This window comes from Balaenoptera musculus, chromosome 2, assembly GCF_009873245.2.
Source record: "Balaenoptera musculus isolate JJ_BM4_2016_0621 chromosome 2, mBalMus1.pri.v3, whole genome shotgun sequence".
NCBI lineage: Eukaryota > Metazoa > Chordata > Mammalia > Artiodactyla > Balaenopteridae > Balaenoptera > Balaenoptera musculus.
Window position 1 is genome coordinate 171,045,929 of NC_045786.1, and position 25,610 is coordinate 171,071,538.

At 58.8% G+C, this 25,610-nt stretch overlaps 1 protein-coding gene across 11 annotated transcripts in view; it reads left to right on the forward strand.

Moving 5' to 3' along the window:
* Positions 1-25,610, forward strand: part of EVL (Enah/Vasp-like) — a 163,999-nt gene that overhangs the window by 137,092 nt on the left and 1,297 nt on the right. For 4 of the 11 annotated variants that reach the window (XM_036842855.1, XM_036842853.1, XM_036842854.1 and 1 more), the window contains exons 4-13: positions 3,845-3,908; positions 7,782-7,837; positions 9,525-9,754; positions 10,505-10,626; positions 14,257-14,317; positions 18,236-18,299; positions 19,954-20,020; positions 20,122-20,184; positions 24,000-24,066; positions 24,495-24,552. In XM_036842855.1, coding sequence (XP_036698750.1) covers positions 3,845-3,908; positions 7,782-7,837; positions 9,525-9,754; positions 10,505-10,626; positions 14,257-14,317; positions 18,236-18,299; positions 19,954-20,020; positions 20,122-20,184; positions 24,000-24,066; positions 24,495-24,552 — 852 coding nt within the window. The other 7 variants (XM_036842856.1, XM_036842857.1, XM_036842858.1 and 4 more) reach the window with 6 other exon arrangements.

Consider the following 25,610-nt stretch of genomic DNA (forward strand, 5'->3'; position numbering starts at 1 on the left):
CTGGGAACTGTGCCTCAGCCGGCCTCCTCTCTGAACAGGCACGGACTTGGGGAGCCCTGTGTTTCTGTGGCTCACCTCTAGGTAGGTCTTATTTTCATCTGAGCGAGTTCAGTCCCATTCCTTCACCTGTGCTTTCTTCCCTGGGCTTGGTGATCACACGTTCCCTCAGACCTTCCCAACTCCATTTGATAAAATACGCCGAGTACCTGACGTGAGCCGGCCTTGAGCAGGGAGTGATGAGTGACAGGCGTGGTCTCTGCCCTCCAGTCACTGTAATATCAGAAAGTGGTGTGGGAGAGGCCGAGCAGTGGAGGCGGGAGGAGGTAGGGCAGGCTTCCTGGAAGAGGCAGCCGTGCAGTTGGGCCTTGAAGACTTGGTAGGTGAGGAAGGTGTCCCGGGTGGACAGGGGCCACACAGAGACGGGGAGGTGGGGAGCACGGCAGGTGATCCAGGCTTAGTGAGCAGGTGCAGAAGGCCTGCTGGGCGGTGAGTCCAGGAGAAGCGGCTGGGGGGATGGGCTGGACTCTTAGCTCCATTGAGCTTGGACTTGACCCCGTAAGGGTCAGGCTTGTGGTTTCCAGAGATCACGTGGTCTGCAGTGTCAGTGTGGAAGCTGGATGGGGAGAAAGAGGCGTGGGTAGAGGCAGAGGTCCCTTTGGTTGACTAAGGCACGGGTCCAGGAGAGATGCTGAGGCAGCCACGTGAGCAGGGAGAGGCAGGTGGATTCTGCTGGGGTCTCAGACGCAGCAGCAGAGGACTTGGTAGCTAAGGAGATTGGGGGGTGGGCCGGCCTGCGGTGGCTCGGGCACGGGACACTCCGCGTGTTTGGCTTCTGATTGCACCGCTCGGAGAATCATGGGAAGTACCTTGGGACGCGGGACAGACGGGAGTGATGAGCAGCCGCCCGACGCTCCCGCCCTGAGATCTCAACACAAGAAGCTCCACGGATGGGCTCTGCCCAGGTTTCCCAAAGGCCCTAGACCGTTCCAGAGGGCAGAGCCTCCTCCCCGTTCTCCTCCCGCCTCTGCCAGGGGGGCACCGTGGCCAGTGGGTGGAATGGGCCAGGAGGAAGGAGGCATGCCCCGCGCGACCCTGGACAGACCCCTCCCCTCTGAGACAGAGGGCCTGTGCTACCTAATGCTAAGGACCCTCGTAGCCCAAAACATACCCACGTTTTCTGAGGTTAAGAAGAATGGGAGGCCTTACACAACCAGTGTTGTCTCTTCCTGCTCCGTAGTGTCTAAAGTTCCAGCCGTCTCATTTTGAGATGCCTCATGCGCAGGGACTGGAGCCCCCTGGGAGCAGCGAGGGCTCCGCCCGGTCCTCCCACCCTGAGGAGGACCAGGCCGGCCAGCTGAGGGTGTCAGGAGGCAGTCCAGGCCGGCGGGCGGAACAAGGGGCACAAGCGCAGGACCTCCGCAGATCATGCTGTGGCAGCTGGCAGCCAGCAGGGGTCCTGACAGCTGGCGGGGCCCGGCCAGAGCGAGGGTGGGCTCCCGTCTTCAGACCAGGGGCCAAGCGGGGCTCCGGGGCAGGGGCTTGGCCCCGGAAGAGGGGCAGATCCGCACGCGGGCACGGGCCCAGCAGCCAAGGCCGGGTCTTGGAACAAGGCAGGAGTCCAGCTGTCAGGCCTGAGCCCCAAATGCTGGGCTGAGTGGGTGGCGCTGTCCACCGCGTGGACACCCGGCAGAGCCTTGGCTCCGTCTGAGGGCTGCAGCCCCTCACCCGGGACTCTTCTGGCCAGTCTGCCACCTGCACTCTTCATTCTACGGGCCGGTCTCAGCCGACACCACAGTGCGATTGAATTTAAGAAAGAAAGTGGCGTTTTACTGGTAGTCTGAGCCTGGTTCTCCTGCTTACAGGTGTGTCACTTACCCTTTCTGGGCTGTTCCCTCACCTGTTACAAGCCTTCCTGGGAGCTGTCCAGTAGGGTTGTGAGAATTAAAGTAACTGTAAATTAAATTAAGAAAAGTGCCTTGACACTGCTGTAAAGCAGTGTTCTCATATTCTTGCTCTGGTTTCCTGAGAACAAGGAGGGGAGGAGCCCTGAGGCCTGGGCCTCACGGAGTAGGAGAGAAAAGAGATCCTCTCCACCATGGATTTTTTTTTTTTAATTAGGAATGTTTTTTCTTTATTAAACTTGAAAATTTTTCTAATGTCTATACTGGACATATTTATAGAAAAACCAATTTTTAGAAAGAGCAGAGTTACTTTATGTTAAGCAGAAAAAGCATGTTTAGAGACAGGAAAAGAAAACCAGTATTTATTTCACACCTACTGTGTGCCAGGCCACCAGATATTTATGTAGTCACCTCTGTAAAGAGTACGCAGGCATCTTCTCTCCTGCCGGGCCCTGAGTTCAGCAGTTGGCATTGGGCAAGGCAGGGTCAGGCAGGGCCACCCAGGGGAGAAATTTATCCTCAGGTGCTGGGGGGCCCTCCTCCCATCAAGCAGCTGGCCCACTGCCCACCATCTGGATCCTCCTCTTTCCCCAACTGAAGCATCCACACAGGGGTCCAGAAGCAGCAAAGCAAGACTCACTGAAAACTTGACTGAAGTCCATACTGGGGCCTAGGACTGGGCACTGCCGAATATGGAAGCAAACTTCCGTCTTGGAAAGGACTGTCAAGCATAGAAAAGTAGAAAAGGATTCAACCCGTGTTGTCACACCTGGGGGTGGAAATCGGGCCTTCCTGAGTGGGTAGATTTGGGACCTCAGTGTAGGAAGGAACCTGCTCCCTTGGGAGGTAAGGCTTGCATTGCGGGGATCATGCTAGGAGAGCCGGCATGGAGGGCACCTGTGCTGGGCAGGAGCTTGCCCCAGAATCAGATGACCTGTTTCAGCTTTGAGATTCTGTTACTCTCTGTGCCGCTGTGCCCCTGACCCAGGGGACACCCTGCTAATCTCTCAGCTGTTTGAAGCACCTGTGGGAGAGGCCTTCTGCCCATCGTGGATTTTGTCGTACGCCGAGCATTGCTGGCACCTCATCCTAGAGAGGAGACAAGGCCCCTTCCCCACCTAGGCAACGAGGCACGAGGCCAGCTTGCCCAGAGTCCCTCCCCCATTGCTGTGACTCTGCAGTTCCCCAGTGACACCTGAGCTGGCAAAGAGAAGGAACAATCGGCTCCTTCTCAGATTGGAGCAAAAGCCTGATTCTCCTGTGACTGTAACACAGCACCAGCCCCGGTCTGAACAGGAGGTACACTCGTCAGACCTCGCCTGCTCTGGGGCCCTGCCTTCAGGGTCAAGGGCCAGAACGTGGCCTGGAAGCCTCCACGGCTGCTCTGTCCTCTTCTGCCCACCCCCCGCCTCCAGACTCCTCGATGCAGGCAGGAGGGCATCACATCGCGGTGAGGGGCACGGGCTGCGGCCCAGACCCGGTGCTGAAACCCCGGCTCTGACACGTACCTGCTGTAAGGGTCATTCGCCTGCTCAAAAGGCGGAATAAAATGGATCTACTGGGTTCGGTGATTCCAAATTTTAGTTACAACAGCTTTGTGGGACATGGAGAGGCCGGAGCCAGATGTTGAGGGTTGAGGGCACAGTGGCAAGTGAGGAAGTGGCAACAGCAAGTGCGGTTTGAGAGGGAGGCCAGAGGGGTCAGGCGAGGAGGGGTGGTTCTGAGCCGTGTGAAATGGCACCCCCTTTACTGGCGCCAAGGCAAGAGCCGCAAGAAAGGGAGAAGGAGGGATGACTGAGAGGATGAGGTGGGACGGGGTTGCAGGGCTGAGAACCAACAGTTGAGACCATCTCCGGTGGGACCGGAGGGCAGAGGCAGGGAGAGTCCCGGGGGTCCTTTCTTCTCTGTTAACCGCTGCGCTCTTGTGCTTCTCTGCCCCACAGGCTCCTCCAGCCAGCGTCAGGTGCAGAATGGCCCGTCTCCTGATGAGATGGACATCCAGAGAAGGTAACCCCCCAGCAGCAAGGGCCAGCCTGGAGGACACACCTGTGGCCGCAGCCAGGACTCCCAGAGAGACACGGGGGCGGGGGAACAGGCCTGACCAGATAAGGGAGGGCAGCCAGCTCATTGCTGCTTTGCCAGTGACCTGAGAGGGTGTGGTTTCACAGGGGGAGAGCTCGCCGACGCTGCAGCTCGTGATCAGCCTGGCAGTGTCCTGTGTCGTTCACTTACTGAGCACAGCCCTCCCGGGTGTATTAGGAGGTACTCATCTGGGGATTCAGTAACGTGGCCAAGGCTGTACTGCTGGAGATGGGCGGACGCGGCCCGCCAGGCCTGTGCGACCGAGGCCCGTCCTTGACCCCGTCCTGTGCTCTGTCCGAAGGCCTCGTGAGCCCTGGTCCTGCCACTCTCTCACTGGATGCCCTGGGTGGGTACCACGGCCTCTCTAGAGGATCTTAACCCCCTGCCTGCTCACCTCCCGGCGGAGGTTAAAGCAGGCAGAGGCTGTGAGAGCACTTTGTGCGCCGTAGTCCTCGTTAGGCCAGCCAGCTGAGGAGGCAGCGCCGGTGGGATTTGGGCCATAGGGTGATGCCCTGCCCCCCGGCCCCCTCCAAGGAGCTTCTTAAGTGTTACAGCTGGGAGGAAGGGCCAGTGCCATTGTCCTGAAGTTACAAAAGAGATCGTGGTGGCCAAGGAGGGAGCAGCCTCCCCACATCACATTGCCAGATGAGGCAGCGCCAGGGCTTGAGCCTGGTCTGTGCCGCCTGGGTGGGGACTCAGCGTCTCTGAGGGGCTTGGAGTCCCGGCTCTGTGGGAGCCGTGCTGCGGAGGCAGGCCTGGGGCCTGTGTGCTCACCCAGGTCAGCGGGAGAGGGCGTGCCTCCAGGGGCCTGCGTGCTCACCCAGGTCAGCGGGAGAGGGCGTGCCTCCAGGGGCCTGCGTGCTCACCCAGGTCAGCGGGAGAGGGCGTGCCTCCAGGGGCCTGCGTGCTCACCCAGGTCAGCGGGAGAGGGCGTGCCTCCAGGGGCCTGTGGTGAGACTCAGGTAGAGCCCGGGACCGGGAGCTGGGGAGGCTGACATCCCCACCCTCACCTGGCTCTGAGACTCTCTCAGGGGGTTCTCTTCTCGAGCCTCTGCCCTCCTCTGAGCGCCTTCCGGCCGCCATGGTGTACTTTGTGACCTTGGGCCAGTTACTGCTCTAGGCCTCGGCTTCCTGTTTGAAGGTAACAGTGTTAATGAAGGAAAGATGGGAATATGCTTCCCAGACTCAGGTTGGAGAGGTTCCTTTTTTTTTTTTTTTTTTTTTGCTTTTTAACAATTTATTTAAAATTTTAAAAATCATCAAATATACCATTTTAGCCATTTTTAAGTGTACAGATCAGTGGTATTAAGGACATCCACGTCGTTGTGCAACCAGCATCATCACCTACCCACAGAATGTTTACATCAAACATGAAACTCTGTCCCCATTAAGCACTAACACCCCATTCTCCCTCCCCTCCACCCCTGGCAAGCACCTCTGTACTCCCGGTCTTCGTGAATTTGACCCCTCTCAGGACCTCATGTGAGTGGAATCATACAGTATTTGTCCTTTTGTGACAAGCTTTTTTTTTTTAACTGTGGTAAAATACACATAACATAAAATTTACCATCTTAACCATTTTTAAAGTGTACAGTTAGTTGAGTGGTACTAAATCCATTCATATGTTGTGCAGCCATCACCACCATCAATCTCCATAACTCTTTCATCCTATAAAATGAAACTCTATACCCAGTAAACATTAACTCCCCTCTCCCCATCCCATAGCCTCTGGCAGCCACCATCCTACTTGCCGTCTTTATGAATTTGACTACTCTGTGTACCTAATATAAACAGAATCATACAGTAAGTCTTTTTGTGACCGGTTAATTTCACCGAGCATAATGTCTTCAGGGTGCGTCCAGGCTGTAGCATATGTCAGAATTTTCTAACTTTAAAAAAAATTTTTTTTTCTTTCTTTTTAAAGTCCATAATATTCCATCGTATGTATAGACCACATTTTTCTTATATTATTTTTCTTGCTTTGACATTTTGGCTATTGTAAATAATGCTGCTGTGAACACAATTGTCCAGTGGATGCAGGTGGCAGCCTGGCAGCGAGTGGCCGAGACCAGTTCCCCTGACCTCTGACCTCAGAGGTTCCTTTTTATTAATTCCACTGGCCTGTCTTCTAGCCTCTCAGGAGTATAACATATTGCAGTTTACAAGGGGCTTTTACACACTTTGTCTCATTTTAATCCTCACATTAGCCGTCAAGGGTTGTTACTACCCGTACTGCTTCTCACATGAGCCAACTGAAGCTCAGAGAACAGAAATGACTTGCCCAAAGTAAGCAAAACTTCGAAGCAGAACCAGAACTGGCCCCAGCTCAGCCCTGTGCCAGGTCCCAGGGCTGCCTCCACCCAGAGAAGGGCCTGGGTCCTAAACAGACCCTGCAGTTGCGCTCTCAGAACTGGTGAAACACCACACACTTTATCTAACGCCCCCGGCCCCCCAAGTCCAGTGTTCCAGGCCGCTGGCTGCAGAGGGCCATTCAGTTTTGTCTGCAGTCGACTGTGCACAGACCGAGCGACCCCGGGAGGTCAGTCTGTGAACCACAGGCATCAAACTGCAGAGCAGGGATCCTACTCCCCCTGCATCCCTGGCAGTCACCACGGAGGAGGGCCCAGAAAGAGAGGAACTGCGTGGTGCCCAGCAGTGAGGTAGGGACTCTTTAGTGTCAAAAGGGTCTTTTTCATTATTTTTTAGATCTCGGGCATAATCCTCACAAGAACCCCATGAAACCGGTGTTCTTATACTTATTTATGGAGAGGAATCTGAGGCCCAGGAAAGGGAAATGACTTGCCTGTAATCACAAACCAGTGAATCCCAGAACGGGAACCAGAAAGCTCTCTACCTCTAAATGACCTTGCAGTAAACTCTGGGTCCCACTTGACCTTCCTCCAAGGTGAAAGCAGCTGGGCAGCCCCGTGTCGCTATTCCACACAAAGCGCATACTGAGCAGCTGCTACATGCACACCCTGGCCCCAGCCCCAGACGTGAGCGCGCTGTAAACCAGCGGAGCAGACACATGGCCCACAGCCTCTCACCCTGGGGGCGCCCTCCCGCGTCAGAGCGCTGCTCAGCCCTGCGCCCCATTACAGGCCTTCAGAGTTGGCTCTCAGCAGTTGACGCCCTGCTGCCACCCGGGCCCACATGACTCCTCGAGCCCCTCCTGCCCCAGCGTCTCAGCCCCAGGTTCTCTGGATGTGTTTGTGGGTCAGTGTCTTCACTCATCCAACCTTGAAGAGCAACCCAGGGCCGCTCATGCAAGGAGCTAGGAGGTTAGTCCCCGCAGAGGTAGACCCTGCACTACAGCGCAGCCAAATGGCCCTCCAGATGGAGGCCAGGCCGCAGCTGGATCAGTGGGAAAGGAGGAGGACGGGTAGCCTTAGTGTCCGCTTCTCTCCCAGCCAACGATGCCTGGCAGTTGTTCCAGGAAACTGAGCCAGGTGCGGTAAGAGTGGGTGCCCCTGAGGTCGAGTCTGTTGTGGCCATAGGCCCCCAAAAGCCAGGCGCGCTTGTCCAGCCTGGGGGAGAGCTTGGTCTGCCCAGGCGTCTTAAGACTCAGCGGGCTGCCGGCGCCCCCCTGGGTGGGCCCTGGAGCCAGGGCCTACAGCTCTGCCTCTGGAAGCGGGGCGACAAGCCCAGCAGCCGGAGCCCAGGGTGGGACGAGGCGAGCTCGTTGCTGAGCCCCCGGGGGCGCCGGTGAAGCCCAGCTCTGCAGCCTGGGCTCCGGCGCGGAGCCGCGCTGCTCTCGCTGCAGGAGGTCGGACCCGCTCTGCCGTGTTTGCTTTTCAGACCGGTGATGGAGCAGCAACGCCAGGAGCCTCTGGAGAGAAGAGCCTCCGCCACAGGTGAGCGCGCCCCGCACCCCTGCCCGCTGGCAGCCCCCCCGGACGGCGCCCCGGGGCCCGCTGGGAGCGCTGCGGCCGGCCGCTGGCTGCACAGGCCCCGGTGAGCGTGGGGAAGCGAGGGGACGGAGCAGGGGTGCAGGGTTAGCTCAGCTTGGTCCAGCCTCTGGGCCTCCCCCGACTCATCCCCGGAGTAGAGCGTGTCTCAGGCCCTGGACTAAGTAAGGGCTGAGGACATAGCGGTGAACGAGGCGGCACCCCCTGCCCCAGGGAGCCCACTGTCCAGTCAAGGACACAGGCTAACGCCCCTGGATCACCGCAGGGCGCATGCAGTTACCGAGTCAGTGCAGGGGTGGAGGCACATGGAGGGGGCCCCGGCTGCCCTGGGGGTCAGAGAGGACCCCAGGGGAGGGGTGGCTTCAGTCCTGAATGGTGACTGGAGCTCAGCACAGTAAAGCAGAGGGGTTTTCTGGGAAAGGGTAATGTTGATTAGTAAGTGTGGGGCTTCATCACTTACAGAGTACTTCCACGTCCTTCGTTTCACTTAATTCTCTCGAGCCCTGTGAAGTAAGCAGGTGAATGTCTTCCTGTCTTACTGATGAGGACCCCGGGCCCCAGCTGGTTGCAGAAGCCCTCACTCGTGGGGGTGCTGGGCGGTGCCGCCCCCTCTCAGCTAGGCTGCTGCACCCCTCGGGCTCCTGCCCCGCTCTGCCCCACCCCTGCGTTACCAATGCGGGTCTCACCCTGTCACCGGGTCACCCTTCTCCATCACTCCTGAGCAACCTGGGTCCTTGTCACGGGCTCCAGGTGCGCAGGCCCAGCCCCCGCAGACCCGCTGCCCTGCGTACTCCCTCCCAGCGGCTCCTTCAGTTCCGCAGGGCCTCCTCCTCCCTCGCACTCACTCACCCTTCACCAAGCGTCACTCCTGCTCTTCTGTCCTGTCCCAGCACAGTCATTACTTCCCCAAGGAAGCCTTCCACAGACTTCTGGTCAGGTTGGAGCGCCTCCTCACAGGCCAAGGTGGCCCTGTGCACCTGCCCTTGGTGGCACTTGTCACCCTGCCGCAGTGACAGTTCTGCATTCATCCGTGTGATTGGTTTGCTGCTACCAGGCCATGAGCACCGTGAGCAGGGAGCCTGTGGCCGTTTGTCCCCAGCGCCCTGCACAGGCCCAGGCCTGCAGCGGAGGCTCGGGCGTTGGATGGTGGCCGGGGGACAGGGGACTGCCCAGCAGGCAGCAGTGCTCCTGGACAGATGCCCTGGTCTGCCCTGTGACCCACAGCTGCCTGCTGCTGTCCCCAGAGGCCAAGGGGCAGTCACAGTTGTATCTCGGGGACTAACAATTGCTGATGCCTAGGGGGGTGCTAGGAGCTGAGGAGAAACAGAGATGGAAAAAAAGATACAATTCGTGCCACCAAAGAGCTTCTTGTCCCACTGGAAGACCACAGTTGAGCAAGAGAAAGTTAGCGGAGCTCAAGGGCTGTTAAGCAAGTATGTGACGCTGGGTCCAGCCCGGCCCCCAAATGTAGGGAGAGACAGGAACATCGCCAGGTGCATCCTGCGGGGGCTTCCTGGAAGAGGCCACCTTGAGCTGTTCCTCGTCCCTCAGGGCAGTAGGCTGCCCTCTGTCCCTGCTCCCGGGGAGGCGCCCGCTGGGGGCTGGGCACTCACCGAGCCCACTGTTGTTTCAGGACCCACCCTCCCAGCGGGGCACCCCTCCGCTGCAGCCGGCGCCCCCCTCTCGTGTAGCGGGCCTCCACCCCCACCTCCACCCCCTGTCCCGCCTCCACCCACAGGGGCCGCCCCCCCTCCCCCGCCCCCCCTGCCAGCCGGAGGAGCCCAGGGCGCCAGCCACGACGAGGGCTCCGTGTCCGGCCTGGCCGCCGCCCTGGCTGGGGCCAAGCTGAGAAGAGTCCCGCGGGTAAGTGTCCCGGGCCCCGGCAGGCGGGGGGGGCAGGGAGGACCAGGCTGGGGGACGGGTTTCTAACTGGCGGAGGGGCGGACCCTTTCCGGCTGTGGGGGAGAGCGCAGCGCCGCCCTCCCCAGCCAGATGGCACCTCCCGCCTCCTCGGTCACAGTTACCCGGTTACTGAGACCACTGGGACAGACAGGGCTACGTGTGAGCCGTAAGGTGCCTCCCGTTACGTAACCTGGTGCTGGTCCTTTACAAGCGAGGCAGGAGATCTCTGCCCTCGTAGATGAGGAAACCGAGGTGCAGGCATGAACAGCTTGTTCAAAGCACGCAGGTCATCAGTTGCAGTTTGGACTCAGGCCCTGGGTCTCCTACATTTAAGTCCACCAGCTCCCTCAGGCTCAGCTGGCCCTCCCAGCCTTCCGCAGTGTCCTGGGAGGTGGGGCTTCTAGAAGGCCGTTCGTGTGGCTGTGGGATTAGGAGCACCTGGGATACGGAACTGTGCCTCCTCCCTCCTCAAGCCACGCTGGCCTTGGCGAGGGTGCTGACCGTGAGCCAGTGAACCCGGGGCGTGCCTGCCAACTGTGACCCTCCGGCCCCGGTCGCTCTCTGGACTCCAGCTCTGCCACCAGCAGGTGGGGTTGGGGGCTTAGATGGCCTCGGCCCCTTCCAGCACTGCCATCACACGTGGCCCCGTCTCCCCTCGAGTGACGTCCTGCCACGGACACCAGACCGAAGCGCTTCGTCCTCTCCCCTTAGCCAGAAGATGCGTCCGGAGGCTCCAGTCCCAGCGGGACCTCGAAGTCTGACGCCAACCGGGCGAGCAGTGGGGGTGGAGGAGGAGGCCTCATGGAAGAAATGAACAAGCTGCTGGCCAAGAGGTGAGTGTTTAGGCTTCCCCCAAACCCAGCCACTTGTCAGGAGCTCCTGTTCCTCAGGGGAAAAGAGAAGCCTCGCCTGGCCCCAGGACCCATTGTCCCCTGGGTTCAGCCAAGCAGGGGGGACTATTCGTCGAGTTTTCCCTTCTCCAGGGGTCAGTCTGAGACATCAAGCCAAAAGGAGTCCTCTAAACTCTAAAATCCTTCCTCATTTCTGTTTAACAAGTATTCGTTGAAACATCTGCCATGTATCAGCCTTGTCCTGAGCAGAGAGAAATTTGGAGATAATTTCAGAGATAAATTCCGAGGGAAAAGGAGTATTCCCAGCGGTGAACGTATGATGAGGGGGCCCGTCCTGTGGGGCCCGTTACGGAGGACTCAGCAGAAGGGGTGCTGAGGTGGCAGGAGCCCAGAGGACGTTACCCCTCAGGGACAGAGCAGCAGTTCCCTCCCCATCACACTCGGCTCTGCGACCTCCGCCTCCATCCTCACCGGCACATGTGCCTCCAGCTTGCTCAAGGCCATCAGCCTGTCACTACGGCTCTTGGTTGTTCCCCAACTGAATCCCAGGCAGATGGAGAGCTCAGACAGCTCCCTCTCGGAAGGGTCGCAAAAGCTTGGGTCTTACTTGTAAATGCGGTGTGGCAGCGGGAATGCCCTGATGGGGTTCCCAGGGCCATGGCTCACCCGGGCACCAGAGGACCCAGGAGTGGGCCTCACCTGTCAGCACGCTCCTTGTTGTCCAAGAAAAGCAACGGCGGGGGCCTTGCTCCCCCGTGACCCCTCCTGCCTTCTCTCAGTCTCCAGGCTCTTCCCGCTGCCCCCGTGGCGGCTGACCCCGGGCGAGCGCTTTCCGTGCCGGGTCTTCAGTAAACCCACACGGCCCTGCGAGGACACGGGGGAGACAGAGGCCCCCAGGGTGCAGGTAGCTGGTCTGGCACATCTCGGCGGGGCCGGCCCAGGGCCCTGTGTGCCCAGCAAGGGAGGGCGCAGGGGGAGGGGAGCAGCCAGGTGGGTCCACGTGCCGTGACTAGAGGTGAGCCGGCGTCTGCGGCTGCGCAGTGCAGAGCAGCTCCAGGGAGCCGGGGGTGCTTCACGGAGGAGGTCCCGCGCGTCCTCTGGGCCGAGGCAGCAGCGGAGAGCGATCCCTGCAGAGGAGGAGCGGAGGTGGGTGCGGTGGGCGGAGTTACACCACCTGGAGAGGCTGGGACACCCCCCGCCAGAGCCCAGGACCTGGAGGAGGTGGACCAGAACGCAGGCTAGAGGGGAGAGCCCCGTGTGCACGTGCGTTGGATTCCGTTCCAGAGGGGCCTCGCATAAAAATAGAAGGTTCTTTAAAAAAGAAAGTGTTCACACTCTCCCCAAGTCCAACACCAGCGCGTTCCCAATAACAGCTTGGCCTAGATGGTTTAGACCGAACGGAGAGGAAGTTTCTGAGAACAGGAAAAGGCCGGCGTGCCAGGAGCCAGTGAGACGCCAGAAGCTGGTGGCAGAGCCGGGCCCACCGAGAGCACTCACCCTGCACGACCGGCAAGGGGCAGTCACGCTGCTCTCTGACGCCCACCTCGGCGCAGGATGCTGGGTGGGGCCTACAAGGAGATGCGCTCGAGGCTGCTTTTTTTTTTTTTTTTTTAAGAAGATCTCTACTTCCACTTTGTACAGACAGCTAATTCTCTCTCTTAATCAGTTTGCGATGCTATAAAAAAAAATCATGATGCATGGCTTATAAACAGAGAATTTTATTTCTCACAGTTCTAGAGAAGTCCAGGACTAAGGCACTGACAAATGCAGTGTCTGGTGTGAGCCCACTGCCTGGTCCATAAATGGCCATCTCTCTGCTGTGTCCTCACATGGTGAAAGGAGCAGGGAGCTCTCTGGGGTCTCTTTTTTTATTTATTTTTTTTGGCTAGGCTCTTGTTAAAGCCCTTTTTTTTTATTTTTTAAATTGGGGTATAGTTGTTTTACAACGTTGTGTTAGTTTCTACTGTACAGCGAAGTGCAGTTCCCAGTGCCATACAGCAGGTTTTATTAGTTATCTGTTTTATACATATTAGTGTATACACGTCAATCCCAGTCTCCCAATTCATCCCACCCCCCCACTTCTCCCCTTGGTGTCCATACGTTTGTTCTCTGCATCTGTGTCTCTATTGCTGCCTTGCAAACAGGGTCGTCTGTACCATTTTTCTGGATTCCACATATATGCGTTAATATACGATATTTGTTTTTCTGACTTACCTCACTCCATATGACAGTCTCTAGGTCCATCCATGTCTCTACAAATGACCCCATTTCGTTCCTTTTTATTAGGGCTTCTTTTTCTTATCTGTCAAACAAGCATAGTAACAGAGCTTAGCTGACCAAAGGTCCTTGCGGAGTTGCTGCCTCCTCAGGTGCTGAGGCCTGTCCCGGCAGTGGACCAGGCGGGGGAATCGTGTCGCTGGGAGCTGCTCGATGCCGAGCGTGTCCACAGACACTCAGCCCAGGGAATCTTCACAGTCCTGGAGGGGCCTGGTCTGCTGGGTATCCTTAAAAGATTAAACGCAGGCTCTGGGTAGGAGCAGAATGTCACGGGCGCGGTGGCAGTAGCAGGCCAGGCAGGAGCTGGTGGTGCTTGCACGCAGCGTTGGGAGTGAAGACGGGCCAGACAGCCCAGAAACAAAGTGCAGAGCCAGAACTGAGCGGGCGCAGTGCCATGAGGAAGAAGTCGGGGATGAGTCCCGGGTTTCTGGGAAGTGCCATGCGTGGGTGGGCCTGTCCTTCCCGGGATGAGAAGATGAGGAAGGAGCCCCCCGGGGCCGGTCCCTAGACGGGGACAGCCAGCTGGTGGCCCTCACCCCCTTGACGGACGGCTCACCTCGTGAGCTCTGAGAGCTTTGTGTTCTGGCGGCTTCACCGAGTTGAGAACCCCCCAGGGCCGGATCTTTGGAGAGTAGGAAGGGGTATGTGTGTGGATTTGGGAATTAGCCAGAGGTAGGCCACCACTGAGGCCGGAAAAGAGCAGCGAGTTTTCAGAGTGTCTGAGAAGGGGGCTCAGCCCTGCGGGGAGGTGCGCGCCGTGACTAGAGGGCGTCTGTTGGGTTCTTGCCTTCCTGCGCACATGCCACTCTTCGTGGTGTCCAGGTCGGGGAGGACATGGCTGCTGAGCTCTGAGGGAGGAGGAGCTTTGGGGTGACAGGGAAAGGCGTCCTCCTCCGTCCCGCAGGTGCCCTGCAGACGGGATGTCCCCAGCCTGACCTGTGGCGGGGGCAGCTCTCCTTCCTCTCGTGGCCAGGCCTTGAGCGTCCTGGGCGAACAGCGGCCACGCGGCCGAGCCCAGGTCCCCGGGGACCTGGACCGGGTGCAACCAACCTCCTCGGCCTTCAGGTGCTGTAGACAGAGATGGGGTGCCCCCCACCCCCCCGCCCAGACCAGTTTTGTGTCCAGGGTCCTGGGACCAGCACAGAAGGCCTGGACACTCACCCGGGCATCGCCACGGGCCAGATGGGTGCCTGGACAAGTCACCTCCTTCACACGAAACCGGGGTCAGGCCCCGGCAAGGAGTCTCTGAGCACCAAGCTGTGTCCTCACAGAGGCGGCGTCTGCTCTGTGTGGAAACCTTCAGGGCTGATTGTATCTTCTCCCTCCTTGTGTTAGGAGAAAAGCAGCCTCCCAGACAGACAAGCCGGCTGATAAAAAGGAAGACGAAAGCCAAACGGTAAGCACACCCCACGGCCAGCCCACCCTGGCTTCCCCAGAGGTGTGAACAGACCAGGCCTGCGGGACACCGTGTTTGGACATACACGTGGTAGATACTTCGCCGGGTGGTTTGTAGGAGGGCAGGGGGACACACAGGAGGGGGTGGTGCAGGGGGACAGGGCCTGTGGGCGCTCATGTCCATCCCCGCTGCACCGGGTGGCAGGCCTGTGCTCACTGAGCATCTAGCAGACACTGCTCTGCTTTGGAGCTCGCAGCCTCGCAGGGAAGGCAGGTAAGAGAGAAGCAGGACCCGCCTGGGAGCGCCTTGAGGGAAAGGCCTGGAGGCTGGGTAGCTCAGAGGGGCCAGCAGACAGATCTCCTCAAGGGACTCGGGGGTTGGAGAGTACAATCGCAGTAGGCAATGTCTGCTTGAAGACCAGGGCAGTTACTATTTTCAAATTATTTCTATTCTTGAAAGGCTTCGCTTGAGTCCGTCAATTCCAGCAGGAGCCGCAGGTGAGCTGGGCAGAGGAACCCGGCGCTCTGGCTCTTGTCCCGAGGGGTTCCTGGAGCCTAGTCTATCCACACAGATTCCAAGCGCCCGCCGTCACTTAGGGTGGCTAACACCCTTTCCCTCTGTGTTAAGCTTTCCCTGTAAAAATAGACTCCTACTGAAACGGCTAAGTTTAGACCTTAACTACAGATGGCATACAGGTTGCATCTCGGTGGCAGGAGACAGAAGAAATATTACAACCACCAGGCGCCAGGGTACCGTGCCACCCCCGTCAGCAGGGCGAGGCTTACCGGGTGTGACCCCAGGGCTCCAGCCCTGCCAGCGGTCCTCCCTTCCCCTGATCCCCCTGCCTGGCACATGCAGTCCCCTCGGCCCCAGCAGCTAACTCCTGTTCGGCCTGCACTTCGCTGCGTAAACAGCACTCCCTGAGAAACAGGCTCCCAACCTCCAGGCTAGTAAGGCTCTCTACGCCTTGGACCCCGGGCCCCTCTCCCCACCAAGCTTCCCCTCTGCCCTCAGCACACACATTTTTGCTTGTTCAGACTCGCTCTTTCCTGCTGGATCGTGAGCCCTGTGAGGACGAGGCGTGCATCTTCCACTGTCCCCACGCCGTGCACAGAGTATGGCGTTCATCCAGCTAACTCCCCACTAATTTCTCAACTGCAGAGGCCTGTCTGGCCAGGAGCCCAGGAATAATTACAGGTCTCCAAAGGCAGCGGCCGGTTCCCGCCATCACAGCTCCAGGCCCCATACCCAACCTCCCTACTCCCTGGTCTCCAGGAAGAGTGGGTTTCAAATCCCAGGGACCCAGGAGAAATCTTTGACCCCAAGGGTAGAGTTTTCTTCCTCTGACTCCCCTTTTTCTTTTCTTTCCTTTTTTAAGAAACCTGGTCACTGGGAGTTCTGTTTGCCTTGGTCCCCCACAGTCAGGAGGCCCTGCCCGCCCGGGAGCAGCCTCTTCCAGGGCAGAGCTAGGGCAGTTCCACACACCAGAGCAGGTGCCGCGTGGACGGAGACACTGGAGACTGGCTTTTCTTCTTTCTTTTTTCTCTTTTTTTTTTGTTTTTTGGCCACGGTGTGCGGTTGGCAGGATCTGAGTTCCCCGCGCAGGGATTCAACCCGGGCCCTCAGCAGTGAGAGCACCGAGTCCTAACCACTGGACCGCCAGGAATTCTCTGACTTTCCTTTTTTATACTTTTCAGTGTTTTCCAGATCCTCTTCACTGAACGTGTACTAGGTTTATAATTAATGAGAAACAAGCATTAGTTAAAGAAGGAAGGCGCCCCAAATGTGGAGTCAGCTGGCTCAGGCGGGTGCTCTGCCACTTGCTGGCCGCAGGCCAATCGTGTCACTGCTCTAAGGACGTGTTCCATGGCATGAAAACACAGCCCCCAGGCGCTGGGCTGGCAGCCTCGGGGCTCTACAGCTGGGGCAGGGGTGTGGGCGCAGAGCCCCGTGCGCTGGGAGGGAGGATTCTTATTAACTGTTTTTGAAATAATAATAGGATGACATTAAAAACAACTTTCTGATTTTTTTCAGTTACTCTAACTCCACCCATAATGACTTTCATTCTTGCCTGTTTCCTCTGGGCCCTGGTCCCCACGCATATGTGTTGATTTATATAATTTCATTTATTCCACTCTTTAAACGAGAGCCCTCAGGAGACTTGTCCTGAGACCCACGCCTAGCACATTCTTTTGCCCCTGGATTAGCAACTCCCGGGTTCATTCAGTCACCGCGCAGATACAGGGTGGGGGGTTCCTGATGGATCTGACAGGTGCCAGGTCTGCTCTCGGTGCGGGACCAGGCGTGAGCAGTCGTGGTCCTGGCGCTCACAGGCTCTCGCTAGGTGGAGTGGGCGTGGTGGGTCCTGATTGGAGCGCTGAGCCTGGAGTCCTGGCCCTGGAGGTGGCCGTGAGCATCCGAGAGCCCTCACCCCAAGCCTCAGGTGGACCAGATGGGAAGCAGGGTTGACGTGGGCAGTGGCAGAAGGCGATTCTTGGCTTTGGTCAGCATTATGCTAGCTCCGTCTCGTCAGGTCGGCTGGCTGTCTCTCTGGTCAAAAGCTCCAGGTAGCAACTGTATGTGTTTTGCTTGAGAAAAATGGAGGAATTATGGTTACTTAATAAATGCCATTTTCCTACGAGTGTAGAATCTTTCCAAAATATGTGTGATAATAAACATCAGCTTGTATTACTGCTGCCTTACTCACCTCCATTACAAGTGTCGCCACAGACTTACTCCACGGGCAGAGCAGACACGCGCGGGCCGCCTTCGTGGGGCCCCGCTGGGGGCCAGGCGCCGGGGGTCCTGGGTGGATAGGACATGGCCTCTGTGCTCAAGGGAGGACACAAGAAGCCGACAGTTGATAAAGAAAGTGCTGAGGGCAGGGACGGAGCACCAGGGCCCAGAGCCCTGCGAGAGCTCCCAGAACAGGCGGCATCTGCCCCGAGCTCTGAGAGGAGCGGGCGTGCAGGACAGAGACACGCAGCGGCCGTGTCTGGGGGATGGTGGGGCGCACGGGCGGGCGGCCGGAGGCTCGGGGCTCCGCCTGGACCACTGGTCAGCGACATTGATGAACTCGTAGGCTGGTTGGGCTAAAAATAACCTTTAGAGCATTCTGAATTTTTTTTTTAATTTTTGGCTGCGTTGGGCCTTCTTTGCTGCACGCGGGCTTTCTCTAGTCACAGCGAGCGGGGGCTACTCTTCGTTGCAGTGCGTGAGCTTCTCGTTGCGGTGGCTTCTCTTGTTGCAGAGCGCGGGCTCTAGGCATGCGGGCTTCAGTAGTTGTGGCGCACGGGCTCAGTAGTTGTGGCTCGCGGGCTCTAGAGCGCAGGCTCAGTAATTGTGGCACACAGGCTTTGTTGCTCCGCGGCATGTGGGATCTTCCCGGACCAGGGCTCGAACCCGTGTCCCCTGCATTGGCAGGCGGATTCTTCACCACTGCGCCACCAGGGAAGCCCCTACATTCTAAATTCTTAACGCTTCCTCCTCTCCTGTGAGAGAGCAGTAAGTGCCGGGGTCCCTAGGACTCGGGCTGTGTCCGCGCCCAGCCTTGACCAGCAGGGCTGACCAGAAGCAGGCTCCTCCCAGGGCTGCGGAGGTCCCAGGGGACACGGGGTGGCAGCGCCTCGTGAGGGACAGTGAGTCTGCGGGCACGCCGGGCCCGGGTCCAGGCCACGTCCACTGTGTCTCCCTGCAGCCTTCTCCTTCCCTGACTTCCGTGGGGCGGACCACCTCCCCACCACGACCTGGGGTGTTCATTGGTGAATCGTATTTGTTGTTTCACTGATTATAAAAATAATATAGGTTCGTTGGCTAATTTGGAAAACTGAGGTCTTCTAGATGACCTGGCCCAGAGGTCCCCCACCCAGCCGGCCTTCCTAAGCAGGCCGACGGCAGAGCCTTTCCCTTCCATTTCAGGAAGAGCCGAGCACCTCTCCATCTCCGGGGACCCGAGCAGCCAGCCAGCCCCCCAACTCCTCAGGTAAGGCGCACCGCCCTGCCGGCACCAGCACGGGCTCTTAGCACAGGAGGGGCTCTTACAGGAAGGCGATCTGATCCCACCGCCTCACTTTACAGTGAGCAGAGAGGCTGCGCTGGTGGCGGCTCCCCGCCATCTTCGCGGCCTCCACGCTGAGCCTCAGCAGGGCAGGGGCACCCTGGAGGAAAGACCGCCCAGTCTAAGCCTCGCGTTTCCCAGCCGGCCTGCCGGCACCTACCGAGTGGCGTGGGAGATTGTGCCCTGGGACTCAGGTTCCCGGCCTTGAGCCCGCGCTCCAAAGAGGAGCACGGAAACGTCACGTTCCTGCTCCTTGCAAAACGCCAGCTGTGGCCCACGTTACAGTGATTACCAGTGCATCTTGCTCACTGAGGAGTCAGCCAGACAAGGCGGTCCTGAGCCCTGCTCAGAAATCCCCCAGTCTGAGCTCTGCAACGGGGGGATGCGATTAGAAGAGTGCCTTGAGGCTCCACGGTGGGGAGAAGCCACTGCAGTCAGTCGCTCGTCCAACATTTCATCGTCTGCTCTGAGCCAGGCCTGTGCTCCTGAGCACGTGGTGCGGTGCAGGGTTGGGAGAGACGGAGGGGAAATAGGCGCCCCCGCCGCCAGCCGGTGGAGGGAAGCTCCAGGTGTTGGCTGCTCGCTGGGGCACGGCTCTGACCCCCACGGGCCTAGCGTCCTGACTCTGTTGGCGCGTCTGCCTCCCTTGCGAGGCCGTGGTCCGCGTCCTCTCCCTCTCAGGCAGTGCCCCCACAGTTCTTGGTGAGTGACTGCATGAACACCTCACATCCCAGTGGGTGGGTTACGTGTTTCCCAGTCTAGGAGGTTGAGGCTCAGTGTGTCTAAGTGGTTTCCTCCAGGCCGCATGCCTGGACCCTGGATGTGGTCCCAGCTCTCGTACCTGCCCTGCAGGCCCAGCGTGGGTCCATCGGCCTGCACGGTCTCCAGGCTCAGCTCAGAGTGGTTGGCCTCCTGCTGCCCCAGGGGTTTTTCCTCCTGCCTCTCTGCTCATCCTGCAAAGTCACTGAATTCTGTCCAGCTCAACAAATCTCTTGAAGTAAAGTGAAATGTAGTTTAACACCACTTAAAAAAGAAAAAGGAAAGACAAATCAACTTTGAAGCCCAGGTTGGGAAAGAACCAGCTGCAGTGTCGGGGGGAAACCAAGGAGTCAGGGGACAGGGGGTGCACGTGGGTCATGGGCCTGGCCCCTGAAAGCGGACGTGGACCCCGGGCTGCCCTGAGAGTGTTCTGGTGGGGCCTCCTGTGCCCTGGTCGGCCCACTGCTGGAGTCACAGGTCGCCTCTAGAAGTTGTAGTTAAGAGGTTCCCTGACCAGTTGGCGCACATTCCAAGGAGAGACCCGGTCATGGTGAGAGGACTCGAAACCAGGCCACAAGTCAAGGTTAACCGAGTCGAGGGAACAGAGGCTCATGTCCTGAGCAGGGGAGACGCCGGGTGACAGCAGGGCCGTCTACACCCTGCCAGGGCCGCCTGGGCCAAAGGGGACTGGAATAAGGAGCCAGGTCTCAGCTGTGACGGGGGAGCACGGGTGGGGCCTCCTGCCCGGGACGCTGCGGGATGGGGGCCACTGAGCGCCCGCCCAGCTCTGAGGCGCTTCATCCGTGACGTGAACCGACAGAGGCCGGCCGGAAGCCCTGGGAGCGGAGCAGCTCGGCGGAGAAGCCCGTGTCCTCCTTGCTGTCCAGGTGAGCTGCCCCGGGAAGGCCGGCCCTGCGCCCGGGTCGGTGGGCCCAGGCGGGCGACGGCACCAACTCACCTCTCTGTTGCGTTCCGTTCCACCGCGCAGAACCCCGTCTGTGGCCAAGAGCCCCGAAGCTAAGAGCCCCCTTCAGTCGCAGCCTCACTCTAGGTACCGAACAGCCCCGCCTCCGGGGCCTCCTTTGTCCCCTGCCCATGACTAACACCCCGGATCCCACCCGTGTCCTGTCATCTAACAGTCGGCTCTGGGAAAGGGTGGCCTGTGCTTCGTCAGGGACAGGGCAGGCCGGCTGCTTCCTGTCTTCTCCTAGACAGAGGGCCGGAGGCCAGGGGAGGGGAGTCACTGTCCAGAGAGGCAGCGAGGTGGAGCCGGGATCGAATCCCAGCTCTGGCCTCGCTAACTGTGACACCGGGCGAGCCTCCACTCCTCCCCCACGCCGCAGGGGGGTCTGTTCATCCCTCCCGCACAGGGCGGCCACGTGTGGACAGCAGGTGGACACGGGAAACCTTCAGCAGCCCTGGCCGCATCCCGCATCCCGCAGCTCAGAACCCCGGGGGCTGGCCCAGCGCCCCGCCTCCTCTCCTTCCTCTGCCTTTTCCCCAGAGATACGCTGACCGTATTTCCCAAACCAAAAGCTGATGTGGTAACAGGATGGGTTGTTTGAAACTGAGGTCGCCCAAAAAATCAGAGAGACAGTCACACAGTAACTATGGGCCAAGTGTGGCCTGAATTTGCAGGCTTCTAGAATACTAAGAAATGTCTTCAGTGCCCATCACAAATCGAAGGGGAACAGCCCAAATCCCAGAGCAGGTGGAGTTTGAGCCTGGTCTTGCCAAATCAAACAAGGTGACCAGAGAGAGCTCCAGCCGGCCCAGCAGGAAGGGCGATGGCAGATGCGGGTGAACAGGGATGAGGGGTCTCGGCGGCAGCCAGGATTTGTGGAGGGCCTTTGTCAGCCAGGCTCTGAGCTGGGCCCTGCAGGTCCCTGCCTGCGAGGAGCTCATTTTCCTGTTGGAAAGGCCCGTAAATAAGACAACTGAGTTCTGAGAGGTGCTCTGGGGAAGACATAGAGGGCCGCGTGGTGGACGGTGCCGGGGACAGGGGTGCTTTAGCGAGTGGGCCTCTCAGAGGTGGCATTTGAGTTGACCCGGGTGAGAGGGAGCCTGCCCCGTGGAGATTGTGGGGACGGCCCTCCAGGCTGAAGGAGTGGTAAGTGCTAAGGCCCTGAGCCTGCCACCAGCCTGGCAAGTTCAAAGAACAGAAAGTAGGCCATTGTGACTGGCAAGTGGTAGGACGTGGGGAGGGCAGAGGGAGGCACATTTAGAGGAGCAGGAAGGAGCTGCACGGTGAGAAGCGTGGATTTTATTCTGTGTGTGGGCCCCAGTCTCCGAGCTCCGAGCAAAGGGCGCCGCGATGGAGTTGCTCTCTGGGCAGCTCGCTCTGGCCGTGAAGCGGGAGGCGGACCGGAGCCGGGCGGGAGCCAGAGCAGCCGGGGAGGCGAGGCGGCCGGGGCTGACCTGCAGCTCCCAGCAGAGCTAGCTGCTTCCTGGTCGTGGAGTAAGGACGGGCGGCCAAGTTGTGAGTGGCCAGGCGTCCCTCACAGGGCAAGAGCGTTGTCCAGGGCATTCGCACACGTAAGAGGGCTCCCGGCTGCGAGCCAGAGCGCTTCTCTAGACTCACAGACGGGGCGGGTGCCGCAGGGCTCACGGAGCTGTCGGGGTCACCATCGGGGGGACTGTCCAGGTCTGCAGATGGGGGACCGAGGCCCAGAGAGGTGAAGCGGTTTGTCCGGGTGACCGAAAAATTGCTCTTGGAACAGGGACTTGAACCTACAGGATGGGTGTGACAGATCCAGGGATCTCGGGCTGGACCTCTTTCCGCATCCAAAGTTACTTACAGACTCAGTCAGAACCACATTTATTGAGTTCATCCAGGAGGGGTGCAGGAGCACTTTCTTTTTCTTTTCTTTTTTAACCCAGGTTTGTGCACTGGACCACTAAAATTTTATTTACATAGCATTCAGTGGGGTTTTTTTAATCCAGCTCTATTGAGATATAATTGACATCTAGTGTTGTGTAAGTTCAAGGTGTACAACACTGTGATTTGATATTTGTATGCATTGTAAAATGATTACCACAGTCAGGTAAGTTAACGCGTCCATAACCTCACACAGTCACCTTTTTTTGTACGTGTGTGGTGAGAACTTTCAGATCTACTTTCTTCGCTCCTTTCAAGCATACGATACAGTATCGTTAACTATAGTTACCGTGCTGTATGTTACACCCCCAAGAGGGTAGCCCTCTTATTAGTGGAAATGTGTGCCCTTGGACCACCTCCACCAGGTGAGCCCCTCCCTGCAGCCCCTGGCAGCCACGAGTCTACTCTCTGTTTCTGAATTTGGCTTTTCTAGATTTTACATATAAGTGAGATCATGCAGCATTGGTTTTTCTCTGTCTGGCTTATTTCACTTAGCATAATGTCCATGTTGTCACAAATGGCAGGGTTTCCTTCTTTCTTGTGGCAGAATACTCCATTATATAACTGTGTGATGTACATATGTACACGTGTGTGTATATACACTCACACACGCACATAGATACAGACATGACATCTTCTGTCTCCATTCATCTGTCAGCGGACACTTGGGTTGTTCCCATGTCATGGCAGTTGTGAATAACACTGCAGTGAACGTGGGGGTGCAGCTGTCTCCTGGGACAGTGATTTCATTCCCTTCGGCTGTGTACCCAGAGGTGGGATTGCTGGCTCATGTGGTCGTTACGTTCTTAATTCTTTGAGACCCCTCCACACTGTTCTCCATCGCGGCTGCACCAGCACTTTAGTTTTCATGCTTGTTCTCCTTCACTGTGGAGAACACCAGCCCTCGGCTTCCCCAGATGGACCTAATCTGTACAGTGACCCCTGGTAGCCACGCCAGTCAGCCAGGTCGATGTCTGTCCGGCAGCCGTCACGTCCACGATCCCTGCAGCTGGCTCTGGCCACATCATTTCCCTGAACCTGCCTTTCTCTCCACCTGGGGACAGAAAGTGGATCCAGAAAGTGTACCCTCAGCACCATGGTCCTGCTTTGAAAGGCCAGGTGGTTAGACGAGCGTTTGCCAAGATTTCTTTCCTTCCTTCCTCCCTTCCTCCCCTCCTCCCTCCTTCCGTCCTTCCCTCCCCTCCTTTCTTCCACTGGTGGGATCTTAGTTCCCCGACCAGGGATTGAACCTGGGCCCCGGCTCTGAAAGCATCAAGTCCTAACCACTGGACCGCCAGGGGATTCCCTGCCAAGATTTTCCAGGGAGGATTCATGTGCAAGAGACATTAAATTTCAAACCAGCTAACCTTAGTTCAGAAGCGTCAGAGAAGGACAGTCCCCAAAACTGAAACCTTTGCCTGAGAAGAGCAAAACCACATCCAAGGACGTTTCCTGAAGTAATTACACACCAGAGCCGGTTACCAACACCAGAGACACATGTTTGTGTCAGAAGTGGGTGCCTTTAGGATGAGTGTTTAAGATTTTTGCAATTTTGTCTCGTATTTAATGCCATCATTACTGGTTTTCCCCAAGCCTCCGTCAAGCCAGGAACGTAGACCCTCACACTGAGGACCAGCTTATCGGGGTCCCTTTCCAGGGGAGGCAGCATGTGACGCTGTCCGCTTACGTGGCCGCTTCTGTGTGAGAGCTGTCAAGTCAGCAGACCCCAAGTCCTGACTCTTGGGTTGGGAAATATGGTCGCGGTATCCACGAGCCCCTCTCGAGGTGGGGACAGGGCACTAGAGTCCTTTTCAGGTAGCTAAGGAGCGGCCAGAGGTAAAAGCAGAAAGCGTTTGAAGGACGATGGGAGAGGGCAGGGCTGGGCCCGCAGCGGGGAGGCGCCGGGGCGCCACTCAGTCTCCCAGCACGGGGGGGCGCCTGCCGGGCCCCAGCGCCCACCTGACCGCACCCTGCCGCCCTCTCCCCAGGATGAAGCCGGCGGGAAGTGTAAACGACGTGGCCCTGGATGCCTTAGATTTAGACCGGATGAAACAGGTGAGTGTGTCCTTTCCGGAGAGGCTGTGAAGGAGCCAGAGGCTGGGGACTTCTCGGGGCGCGTGGGCAGGCAGGCCCGCCCGAGAGGGCCACATGCGGCTGCCAGCAGTCCGGGAGCCGGCGGTGGGGGAGGGGACACGCGCAGCGTCGGTCCCCCCGTCCTGTCCTCACCAGGAAAAGGCTCTGGGCGCTCCCGGCCCGCATCGGGGGCTTCCCCTTCCGGGCACCCCGGCTCCTCCAGAGTATTTCTGAGGCGTGGGCGGGTGTCCCATCTCCCACTCACACACCCTTCCCCGGCTTGGGGAGGGAGCCGAGAACACGGGGGGACGTGGGCAGGGGTGAGGGCTGTGGCGCTGCCCCTGCCCCTCGATCAAGGCCACTTCTCCTCTGCTGTCTGTCCCTTCACTCTGAGGCTCTGCTCCCACCAGGAGATCCTCGAGGAGGTGGTCCGCGAGCTCCACAAAGTGAAGGAGGAGATCATCGACGGTGAGTAGAGGGCCCGCGCCCCCGGGCATCGCCCTGAGCCGGGGCCGCACCCAGCGTCCTTAAAGAGGGAGGCCTGCCTGTGCCCAGGGCGGCCAAGCAGGGGGCCAGGATGCTGCAGCCGGGGAGGCCATCCGCGGCCAGGAGGCCTGGGGCTCGTACCGGCATGGGGGCGGGGGTCAGTCTTCCTCCCAGCGGCCACCACCACCCCCCCGAGTCTCTGAGCAAGCCGAGGCTCAGGAAGATGAAGCGCCGTGTCTACGGACCGGCACGCCCCGCTGGTCTGCCGCCTCAGTCTGAGTCCTCGGCTCCCCCAGGCTCCTTCCCAGGATTAGCCGGCGGCGGGGAGAAAGAGCCGAGAGCGCATTCCCCAGCCGAGAGCAGCCCTGAATTACCTGTTGCTTAGCTCAGCATCTGTGGACTTAGATTACTTTTTTTTATTCTGCCACTTCTGATCACTGGGTTTGGGGTTATAAGGGTAACCGCTGCCTTCCCAGAGGTTTAGGGGTCCAAGAAGCCACAGAATTACCTGTGGGCCTGACCTAGTTCACAGCCTGCTTGGCCTGGCCTGGGGGAGCAGGCACGTGGCTCCAGAGGCAGGGCCTCGTCACAGTGAATCACGTCCGTCCTTCCGGTCCCCACCGGGGCCTTTGATAACGGCTGGCTCAGATCTGGAGCCAGAGGAAAAGGAAAGGTTCGGGCAGGGCTGGCTCCGCCCGACAGAGCAGTGAGGTACAGCCTGGCGCCCACACCCCTCCCCGTCCCGCCTGGTGGGTGCTGGTGACCGAGGGCCGCCAGACACTGGAGGAGAGGAGAGGCGGCTGGGGACCTGCGTGGGGCGCCAGCAGAGGCGGACCCCCGCCCAGGGCTGGGTGACGGCCACACCCTGTCCTTGACCCAGCGGAGGGCACTCAGTTCCTGTTTGCCGAGTCCCCCCACAGGCCTGGGATGGGCAGATAAGGAGTTAATGAATGAAGAGCGAGAGCAGAGCCGGAGAGGAGACACAGAGGCCAACTATTAACCCTGCTCTAGTGCTGGGCGCTCCCACCTCTGCAGGGCTG